At 38.0% G+C, this 11607-nt stretch overlaps 2 protein-coding genes across 5 annotated transcripts; one reads left to right on the forward strand and one right to left on the reverse strand.

Moving 5' to 3' along the window:
* Positions 1-52: 52 nt before the first annotated feature.
* On the reverse strand, positions 53-6049 carry Grip163 (gamma-tubulin complex component 6). 2 transcript variants are annotated; one of them, XM_076901667.1, is made up of 15 exons: positions 5663-6049; positions 5136-5350; positions 4812-5053; positions 4605-4734; positions 4150-4509; positions 3896-4006; positions 3652-3819; positions 3269-3567; positions 2943-3162; positions 2640-2871; positions 2381-2549; positions 1005-2292; positions 691-900; positions 459-631; positions 53-392 (listed from the first exon to the last, which is right to left on the reverse strand). In XM_076901667.1, the coding sequence occupies exons 1-15, from the start codon at positions 5892-5894 to the stop codon at positions 68-70; spliced, it is 4374 nt and encodes a 1457-aa protein (XP_076757782.1). In that variant the 5' UTR covers positions 5895-6049; the 3' UTR covers positions 53-67. The 2 variants fall into 2 exon arrangements, with proteins under 2 accessions (XP_076757782.1, XP_076757781.1); XM_076901666.1 differs by having other exon boundaries at positions 3652-3822.
* On the forward strand, positions 5619-11539 carry Foxk (forkhead box K). Of its 3 annotated transcripts, none has more exons than XM_076901671.1 (6): positions 5619-5750; positions 7750-8084; positions 8443-9216; positions 9351-9610; positions 9806-9908; positions 9991-11539. In XM_076901671.1, exons 1-6 carry the CDS (start codon positions 5745-5747, stop codon positions 10163-10165), a joined length of 1653 nt encoding a protein of 550 aa, XP_076757786.1. In that variant the 5' UTR covers positions 5619-5744; the 3' UTR covers positions 10166-11539. The 3 variants fall into 3 exon arrangements, with proteins under 3 accessions (XP_076757786.1, XP_076757783.1, XP_076757784.1); XM_076901668.1 differs by having other exon boundaries at positions 5640-5750; positions 7699-8084; XM_076901669.1 differs by lacking the exon at positions 5619-5750 and adding an exon at positions 7445-7548 and having other exon boundaries at positions 7699-8084.
* The last annotated feature ends 68 nt before the right edge of the window (positions 11540-11607 follow it).

Here is an 11607-nt window from a genome sequence, read left to right on the forward strand (position 1 = left end):
GACCGTGGCAAGAAGCAACTGAGATTCCTGACTTTGGGAAGGGATAAAATATTGTCATCGTAGATTATTAGAGCTCTGGAGCGCTTGCAGAGCTTCGAGAAGTTTTAACGGTTAAATCGTATACATGGTTTATATTAAGAGTATTAAGAAAATGCATTAAATGCGGTTGATATCCACTTGTGGCTAATTTAAAGGCAACGTGTGCCATGTATGCTCGCAATTCACAGAATGCTCTATACATTTGTTCTAATTTTTTAAAGTTAGGATGCACGTATCTTGTAGATCTCATTACCCAGTTTTGAGATCTTATTCTGTTATGGAACTTCAAAATGACTTTAAATATATTGTTTAAGCACACGCGTACTTTTTCCCCGCGGCTATTCAGCATACATCTGGAAAGAATATATTTTCCGTTAAGTTGTATTATCACCTAGAGAGAACACGGATTGAGTTCTTACCTCGAGAGTATCCGTCTCAAATAATTGACATGTGACAAGTAAATCTGATCGACGGTCAGCGAATGTTCTAAGTCTTTTTCAAATTCAGCCCAACTTGCGTGTAAGACGCTACACGTTAAATAATTGTGTAGTGCGTTCATAAATTGAGTCATCGAATGTCTGTACAGTTGAAGCTAACGACAAATCGATGTAGATTAATTAAATTCCTATTATTGTCATTTGTTATACGTACTTTATGATATTGTTCCGACGTAACTGCTTTTCGTTCTCTTTTCATAATGTTAAAATCTTCTTGCAACACCCACGAGACTCGGCCACTTGTTATCAAAAACTTAAATACTTTACAATACTGTTGCATAACCGTTCCATCAAGTATAATATTCAATGGCCAGTTTATCTTATAATTAAGAGAGAGACAATCCAATGCTGTCGGGTCTGATATCTACGAACAGTATCAATGAATTATAATTTTGTAGTATAGAATTGTGCTTCTTTTTTTATTCAATAGGATCTACAGTGAATGTGTTAAGTAAGACAGAAATTTACGTGTAACTGAGCAGGTATATCCGTTGCTGAAAGACTGAGAAGTTCCGAGTTGACGTAAACGTTATTGAACGAGTGAACAAGTGCCCGTTCCAATAAATTAGTCAACGTAACAGAATTGAACAGCTCGATGGGAATAGAGATCTCATACAAACGAGCGTACAATGAATCCGTTAAGCTTTTCGCAAATTCTCCATTTAATAGAAAGAAATAGCTACGTAAACTGTGCAAATGTGAAAGCAACTTATTCTCTTTCAAAAAATACTTAATAACAGTATTGTTAACAAGACGGCTCTGCACATTTAGGGGTATACGAATAGATTTCTCTAAATAAGCCTGGAGGGATATGTGATCGATTATCTCGACATCGTTAATACTCAAGGGAGTTGTTACAGGCGACACGCTGCTGCTTCTTTCATCATGAGCCAATTCAAATAAATCTGAAAATGTTGAATCTTTCTTCATGTTAAGAGATGATTTAGAAATTAACTGACTATAACCAAACGGCGTAACGGCAGATGAATTTTCTGTGGGACATGAATTCTCCAAACTGTACGTTTGCGAAACAGGACTATGTACCGACGAGGTGGTAAAATTATCTGTTGCGCAAGACATTGGTGTTTCTAAATCATCGTTTCGACGATTTGAAATAATTGTATTGTTCTCGACGAGAATAGCCGTTCCGGTTACTTCGTTCGTAAGAGGAATAAACGTGATTTGCTGTATGTTGACTTCGTTATTATTTGGTGTCATGTTACAGCTCAACGTTTCCGTTGTCGCATTATCGATCTTTGCGACATTCAAAAACGTGGGCCTTTGAATGGTTACAGAGTTACGATGCGTCGAACGAATCGTCAGATTTTGTAAAATTTCATTCAACTGTACGGTTGTCTCCGTATTTTGGTTCGGTGGAATTTCCGACTTTTCATTATCGTTGCTTATTTTCTTCTTATGTGATTGATTGGTAAGCAAATAAGGATCTTGTGTTGAATCTTGTTGGTCAATTTCAGCTTTTTTCGTCAAGTCTAATATAAACGATTGTAAAGATGTTTCCGTATAATTTTTGTTCTCATCTTGGAAAGAGCTCGGAGTACCGACTGAAGGATCCGGTGTCATTAAGCAATTAAGTTCTGCAGCTCTTTTTAATTGATCTCTCGACTCTAAGTTTGCTGCACACAATGCATCCACTCTTTTATCGTAAAATTTCATTCTTTTAACTCGCCACTGCGAACGTATGCATCGTTTGTTAATATCATTAGCTAGACTCTCATAATAATTCAAGATATTCGTCCTGCAGATAATAATAAATCACATTTCTGAGAATAGAAGGAATTACATATTTCTGGATTCGATTCGAATGCTAAATATAAGTACAATACCGTTCTACGTAACGTGATCTTTCTTTTATCACACATTCTTCTTTTGTGTCTTCAATTTGCAAAACCACTTTGTTTGATGATTCAATATCCTTCTCTTTTTCCTTATTCTTTTTTTGCGAGTCACTTGGTATTACTGTTTTTAATTCTCTTTTATGTCCACCTTTCTCTTCTGTTAATTTCATGTAAAATTTTGGCAAATGGCATGAAAATATTTGAATCAGGATATCGACGTATCTGTTATTAAAAAAAAATCACTTACCACGATGTCTCAACGATACATCACCTTGATTATGAACAACGATCTCTGACATTTGTTTTTCTAGTCGTTTTTGATTTAGAACAGCCGTAGAAAGAGATAGAATTGAACCAAGTGCAGATTCTCCTTTTCTTTCATATTCTTGACACCTTATTGTTTGTTCGTGTATCGCGATTGCACTTAAGCAAACTCTTATTTCCGGTTGTTCAGTTACACAGACGTTGCACACTGGATTCTAAATTCTCATCGTGCACAGATTAGTACGATATGCGATTTATACCAGAATTGTATAATAATTGAACTTACTTTGGAATCGCATGTTCTTAAAAGTCTTACTGTTTTTCCACACTGAAGTATTGATTCAGCTAGATCGCTTAAGAAACCAGGCACTGCATCATTACAGATGCTGAAACTTCTTGTCCAAAATTTGTGACTCCTATTACGTAAATATTGTGGCCGCGTCTTGATCATAAATTCCCCATAAACATCATCACATATTCCTTCGAATAGCCATTTCTGTAAAAATCTGTTGCGATCAATTCAGTTATAATACTTAACATCTCATATGCCTCGTACATAGTAGACGTACCGTAGTTACAATCGCGTGGTTAATTCGTATTATCGATACGTACCGGAAATAAATTTCGCAGCAAGATTTTAGTAACGAATAGAACACTAAAGCAATCTTGGTATCTGTAACCTTGATCGCTTCATTATAAATCCTGGTAAGAATACTGTTGCCTTCCCGATTGATGCATTCACTTTCTTTGTAAGGCTCGCAGACTTTAGCAATTTTGCTAATTAATGTGGTCACTGGACGTACTCTCTGAAGTATTTTCAGTAGTCTATCAGAATCATTTTCATAAGTAAAAATTCTTAAAATTGCTGCTTGATAATAAAGTAACAGTTCTTTAATATTCGTACACATGGCCTAAAAAAAAATATTTGAACACTATATATAAGAGGGTATTTAAAAAACAGATACACATATTATGGATATATAATCATTTCGCACCTTAAATATTAATCCTTCTTGAGGTAATTTGCTGCTCTGTGATTTTGGTGTAACAAGATTTAATAAGAATTTAAAATAATTACCCCAATTAATGGGTTCCTGGCAAATATTTTGTAAGGATTCTGTACATACACCATATACACTGATGTTTTCGCGTAAGACAAATCCCTCCTAAAAAAATTTCGAATTAATCGTACAGTTTACTTTCCGATTGATTTTACCATCGATCGTCTAGAATACATACCCCGTATCTATACTGAAAGGATTTTGATTCGATTCCTAGTAACATTGATTTCACATCATTTATAAATTCTTTGGCTGAAACTTCTTCCAGTAGAAGCACAGAATTCAGTATCTACGTTATTGATCGATAAATAGAAAACAAATTGCATATTATTAAAGGAACAAGAACAACGTAAAATTTTAGTATATATTTTATCTAGATAATACATAATTATTAAAGATAAACAGAACAAACTTTCAAAATGTGTGGTTTACCTTTTCCGAGAGTAAAGGTAAATTATTCATTTCTTTAATTCTTTCCAGATGTATCGCCGCAACCGGTGTCTCTGTTATGAACATCGGTTCTTTAACAGATTGTATCTCTCCGAGGTACTCCCATGTTTGATGATCTAGAGTAGTTGTATTATTAGTAACATCGATTTGATCCCACACATTATTCCAGATATTTGTAATACTGTTTGATTCATTGGTAACGCTCTGATCAATAATTTTCCACGTATCTGTAATGCTTCTGTTTTCTTCAGTATTTGATTGTATAAATGGAAGACATAAGCAATTCAGTGCTACTGCTTTGTCCAAAGGAAAACTGTATATATTATCGTATTTATCTTCTATCTGAAGGGACATTAATTAAGAGTATAATTCAAAATGAAACACAATACTTTATTCTTCTCATATATAACTGTAAAGTTAAAACAATCATATCTTACCATATTGTTTTGCGAAATGTACAGATTAAATTCTGTATTCATTGTGGAATGTTGGTCTTGGCATAACAATGTGTGCAATGAAATTTTATCAAATACATGATTGGACATCAAGTTGCACGCAACAGGCATCCTGTAACATATATGCATATGATAAGATTGAAAAACTTATGAACAGAAATAAAATGCTACTTTGCAACTTTAACTTACTCTGTGGATTCAAATCCAATCATAGGTTTGAATGTTACTGAATTTTGCAAGAAATCCAATCCATTTATAATGTTTACAGGTCTTGTTCTTGTAATCTGGAATCTTTGGGTCTCCAGTCTTGCTTCAAATTTATCTGGTGATATGAAACATTCTATAGGATACACTTGAAATGGTGGTACATCATTAGTGCTTTGGATAACTTCAGGAAGAGCAGGATTACTTTTGCCGCAATAGAATATATCCTAAAAATTGTGATAACATATGTATTAACATGTTTAAGAAAAATCTTACAAAAAATCTTACAATTTTATTCCATGAACATACCGTCATTAGTTCTGGATTAACATTAAAACTTTTCAGTTGAAGCAACAGTTGTAAAACAGGATAAATTGGTATTTCAGTAGATGGGGATTCTTCGAGCTCTTGTAATAGATGTTCCAAAGTGCTAACATTGCAGGAATGCCTCGATCTCAGCTTCAAGGCAAAAATATATTTTTGTATTTCTATAAATGGATCTACCTCTTCAAGTTCTCTGTAATCTGTGGAAACACATAATACTTGATGTTAATCATCCGTGGATAGACTTATTTCTATGTGCATCCGGTCACCAATCATCAACCTGTTTTCCCATTGTTGCAGGCTTTTAAAAAATCTGGGCTACCTTTAAAAATATTTACCACATCATCCAATAACATTTTAAGTTAAATCCATTGATTTTGCCTCTCATTTAATTTTGGGAGAAATTTTACTTTTCCTGTCAATGACCCAGTTTGCCTACAGATGGTTAAAACAGAGCTGATAATGTAAAGTTAAAATAAGTATAGATATAACAAAGTAGTGGCACACATCACCTTGGCTGGGGACCAGTGAATCACTTTTCTTCAGCAATATCTCGAAAGCTTTAGTTCGGAGACGTTTAATTACATTGATATCATGGTCGTAAGTAAACTGAACGTTACGATAAACGGGTCGATACGATTGTAGTGTATGCCTGCTCAATTTAGTTAGAAGCTCGTAAACGCCATCGTCATAGCTGTCATCGTTTTCACCGTTGACGCGAACGTATTCGTTGACGTTCATCATTACGCGGCGTGGTTATGTACACAACCTTTCATAACGGTTAACAAACAGAATCGTTTGACGTAATACGATAACATATATTCATAGTTCCTCAGAACGCGTACCATAACCTTTTGATACTCGAGTATTGCCACAACCAGCACCGGATAACGCGCGAACGAGTACAATATCCAAGAATAATGCTTCGTTTATACGATTACGTATTGATTACGGCCAAATCGAAGGGAATTGAAGCGTATCTGATGCGCCTGACCTATCGAAAGACATAAATTTCTGTAATATGATTTTTATTAACATATCTTATGAGAAATTCAAGTTTCATGTCGTTAGTCTCGACGAGCACGACGTAAAGGCTTTATTATTTCACTTTGTTTTCAAAATAGAGGGCTACAACGCAAGTATACGTGTACGTATACATATGCATATCGCGTGACGATTTAATTTCCATATAACTTGGTAAATATAAAAGAAACAGGGCAATGTTTAACTCTGTCTACACTGCATTTTGTATAATCGAATAGGTTTTACGCGACACGAAGGCCGTGGTTGCGAAAAAGTACGATCGAACGAGTCAATTCAAGTAACATAATCGTCAAGGGAATGCGATAGGTCCACGGGTACATTTAATCATTCCTCGAGAGCGTAGAAAAGCGAGGCCGTGGTCGTCACTTGCTTCTCATAAATTACAAACATTGCATCGAACGTTAACGGCGAAACATACTTGATAATGTCAGTTGAACAAGCTGATTATAGAAATGTTGCAATAAATCTTAAAATACGTGTATACGTGAACCATTCGTTTATTCAGTGTACCGAACAAAACACAACAAAACCGCGTGACTTTTTCAGTAATGTAACGCGACGATGGTACATGCGCTGAAGATAGACGCCGCCTGAAATTGTTCGTATCTTTTTAAATAACGACTAATTCATTAAGAACGAGGATAGATGTACATCAAGACGTACGCGTATATTACAATGTTTACGTTGTACTTATGGTAGTAAGAGAGGAAGTTGGTTCGCAAGTGCTATCAATAGATTTCGCTCGATCTCGCTGCTAGCGGTTACGGCCCTGTGCCTTAAAAAAAAAAAAAGAAAAAGAGGATAGACCAATGAGAGGACCGTCACGTGATCACACGCGCCGCCATTGTTGTTATGTTTTGTTCCCTACCAACAAAGAACAGGCAATACGTACATTTTCGTTTGTTCACCTATACACGTACCTAATTCGTACGTGTTATCTTCTTCGCGGGAGATCGTATTTCCCGCTATTGAAAAATTCACCACCAACTATCGAACGTATCGACCTTTTCGTTTTTCATCTACTTATCATAAAAGCAATTGATCGACCGATCGGTTAGCCAGGATGGATTCGTTGACCAGTCGGTCAGTCAGTTAGTCGATTAATCGATCGACTGGTCGTTCGATCGATTGCTTGGCGAATTTGCAGGGCAATTAATCGTTTCAATAAATTGTCTTACGTGTCTCCCCGTATCCCTCTGCGGTGATATTAATCGTCGCAATCCCACAATTAACCTCCGCATTTTTCCCAGCTCTTAATCCCGCGGTTCACGATGCGTACGTGTATGAGTGCGTGCGTGCGCGCGCGTCTACATCTGTGTACAAGGTGATTCCAGCATTGTTTCTTCTACCGGTGGTAACTGGTCACTTTTCTATCCGCGTCTATGTATCTAGTTATCTGCTCGATCATCTACTCACTTATCTATCTATCTATCTATCTATCTATCTGTCTGTCCATCTATCCATCTACTTCTCCTTTTTCTCCCTCTCTCATTCTATCCCAAAGGTGGGTTCGCGCTCACTCGGTGCTATGTCTACTACGTACTCCCGTACTCAGGAGAGCGACGCGTGGGCCCTTCTGGCACTGAAGTCGGCACCGGCCAGCCCGACGAAGATGCAGTGGAATCCGGAGGCAAAAGGTGCACCGATCGCACGGTTGGAGGGTCGGGAGTTCGAATACATGGTTAGACAGCGACGTATCACCATCGGACGTAACAGCAGCAAGGGTGAGGTCGACGTCAACATGGGCCACTCCAGTTTTATCTCACGACGACACCTTGAAATATTCTATGATCATCCTTTTTTCTTTATGATCTGCAATGGTAAAAACGGTGTTTTTGTTGATGGAGTCTTTCAACGAAAGGGTGCGCCTGCCTTCCAATTACCAAAGACGTAAGATATGTTTTCGAGCATTTATCGAGCCGACTTAACCTTTCTTACACGTTTCTCGCATGCCGCTGGCAAACTTCTTGCATAGTTAACGTACAGTCTCGCCTTGCCTCTGTTAATATCGCTCTGCCCGTGTAATGCTGTCGTTTGACAATGCGAGCTTCAAGTTCGAATTTCGCTATTTTACCCGGCGCGTTAACGATCAGACCTTTTATTCCTCTGCGCGTGAAAGCTTTTTCGAATGCTCGCTCGAGTATTATCAATGTTGTTGTTCAGCCTTTAACGCTTGTCTGTTTTCAAGAACGTTGTTTAACATACTGTTCGCCCCCTTTGTCGAATTTGCATGATTTTTCTGTTACAGATGCACGTTCAGATTTCCAAGTACAAATATAAGACTCGTATTTCAATCGTTAGTAGACGAGCAAGAGCAAAGTAATATACGAGTACCATCCCCTCAAAAACACAGACCACCGTTGCCACCTTTACGTATCAATATTCCGGATGCAGGCTATAGTAGCCCGTTTCCTTCTCCCACTGGCACTATCAGCGCCGCTAATTCATGCCCTGCCAGTCCACGTGGAGGACAAGCAAGGGGTAGCATATCGGCGGATCTTCAAATGGTAGCTGTGTACGCGGCCGCTGTTGCGAATGATCCGCAAAATTCTAATATGGAAAGACACGACGGAGGACAGAGCTCTAGTAGACAAATAAGTCCAGAACCTGGCGTCGAGTCACGTTACAGAGGTGGAAGCAGTAGCGGTCCAAATGGCACAACAGCGCATTGTAGTCCACCGAAAGATGATTCTAAACCTCCTTACTCCTATGCACAGTTAATTGTTCAAGCAATAGCATCCGCTGCTGACAAACAGCTTACATTGTCTGGCATTTATTCTTACATTACCAAGAATTATCCCTACTATAGAACTGCGGATAAAGGATGGCAAAATTCTATAAGGCATAATCTTTCATTAAATCGTTATTTCATCAAAGTACCCAGAAGCCAAGAAGAGCCAGGAAAAGGATCTTTTTGGCGAATAGATCCACAATCGGAAGTGAAACTCATAGAACAGGCATTTAGGCGAAGAAGGCAACGTGGAGTTCCATGTTTTCGAGCTCCCTTTGGACTTTCATCCAGGTAGGTAGATGATGTTTCTCAATAGGACATTTTCCGCCTACCTACTTTCATAATTTTATATAATATTTTTATTTTGTTAACATTGTTAATAACAATTGACATATAATCTGTTTATAACGCTTGAAATCGTGTAGGAGCGCACCTGCTTCCCCGTCTCACGTTGGAATCAGCGGGCTAATGACACCCGAGTGTCTTAGCAGAGAAGCCTCTCCAGGACCAGAATCTTATACGGATAGTATCGTATCTTCTCCGGCTGGTCAGTTGACCAGTCAATCAGCGCCAGGATCGCCTGGTCATCCATACGCATCTTCGAGTCAACCGTCTCATAAGGGTCGTCTCATGCAGCAGATTACTGTTGTCACGAACGGTGTTAGTAGCGATACAACTAGAGAAGGTAATTATTTCTTAGACTTCCCAGGGCTTTCTGCTGTAAACAGTTGTCCTTGTAGCTAGACCATAATACCAAGTAATTTAATATAACTTAATACATCAATCGATGCAGCTTCTCTATAAAAAAGTAATAAAAGTATTAATTTCAATATCTATCTTGATCAGATTTGATTTAAAGCTATGCTTTGATTTCTTCCAGATAAATACGTTGTATCTGGGAATACTACAGAAGAACATTCTCTTTCCCCAGCCGGTCAATACAGCCCGGCTCCTGTTATTGTACAGACCACTTATAACTACAGGTAGGTTCACATTAAAGATTTCCATTGACATATATTTTCATCGATCCATCGAAATTGATTGTTTGTACCGTGTCACGTTCAGTGGAAGCTTTATTGGTCCCGACGCGGGCGTCGGAGTTGCAAAGCGTTCACACGAGGAATCGGATAGTTCTCCAGGTTCACCGGCACCGCTTGCCATTGTCGAAAGTCCTGAGCCTCCTGAACACCAACAGCCACCGACGAAACGTCAACGTGTTCACGAAATGGACGACCACTAAACCGTCGTTGTCCTAGGCTATCGTTATGTAGGACATTTTTTTTGTTACATCGCGCTACTCGCTCATTGTCAAATATATCTGCACGCGCGTGTACACCTCACACGCACACCTGTGCTCGTGTGTGCGTCCTGTACAACACGCGCACGCTTAATGTTCAAAATTTCGATTCGATTGTCCATATCCATGCCACGTTTAAAAATCTCTCTATACATTTTCATCTTCGATGCGCGCGCGCGCATAACCCGCCCGCGACAAATACGTAGACGTACCCAGTTCTGTACTATCGTTCATTTTACCACGTAATGGTTAACTTTAGTTTCTGCGTATGATAAATACTCGACACATTTCATTGTTTTACGCAACAAATGGAATAACGAAGGATAAGCAAAGTGAGAGAGGGGAACAATGTCCCCTCGTATGTTGTATTTTATCAACTTGTTTCGGTGTTCAACTCTTTTTCTTTGGACTTTGTAGTAACGTCGTCGCCGTCGTCGTCTTCGTTATCACGACCATCGATATACATGCGCGTGTTTTAATGAATACCTTCTTCGCGTGATTGTTTCATAATATGTAGGTACGAGGAGACGACGGGAGCTTTTACGTATTTATAAGAAGGAATAAATATTTGCCACACACACACACACTTGAAAGTGCATTGTTTTGGGTAAAGAAATAGTCTTGGGCGAAATCATATCGTATTGTATCCGAAAAACAAGTATTGAATCTCAATAGAAGGAAATGCTGTGTCAAAACTGCTCACGTTGTTCGCCTTAGTGCCACGCAAAAAAAAGGCCACATGTTCTAGAATGTTGATAATATTGAATTTGAATGAATTTATTTGAGATATTTGTTGAGAATTATATATTTTCCACCGTAAATAAGTCTGAGCCGTGTCGCGTCGACCTCGCAAATCGACTCCGATCGGATATGTATAGTGATTACATATACCTTTTAATATTTTCTCAAATATTAATTTTGTTGAATGTTCAACTATTATTGGGAAAGAAGAATTGTTCTTTGGCCCTTCCCGGTTTTCAAACTCTCGATTGTTCATATTGTACCGATCGATCAATGGAATCGATCATGACGCTATTCGCGTTCATTCAGGTGCTCGCGAATCGTAGACACAAACTTTAGATTATAGTTCTGCGTACGATTCTACAAAGTTTCTATTTAAAAGAAGAACGAAACAGAAGAAAAAAAAAAAAATAGAAAAAAAAAGAAAAAAACAAGCAATAATCTTATGCTGAATACGTCGATCGAAATTTCTTTCTGACGTGCCTGTTCATCTAACGAAGATATTAACGTACTATAATCATACAGGAAGAGGTGATAGTATTTTTGTTGCCACTTGTAAATAAACTCTTAAACGAATATGCATCGCTTCGAACTCTCTCTTTGTTAAACAATGTTGAACAAATTTCTGCTTGCTCTCGTGGTAC

Source organism: Xylocopa sonorina, chromosome 9 (assembly GCF_050948175.1).
Source record: "Xylocopa sonorina isolate GNS202 chromosome 9, iyXylSono1_principal, whole genome shotgun sequence".
In the NCBI taxonomy this organism is placed as follows: Eukaryota; Metazoa; Arthropoda; class Insecta; order Hymenoptera; family Apidae; genus Xylocopa; species Xylocopa sonorina.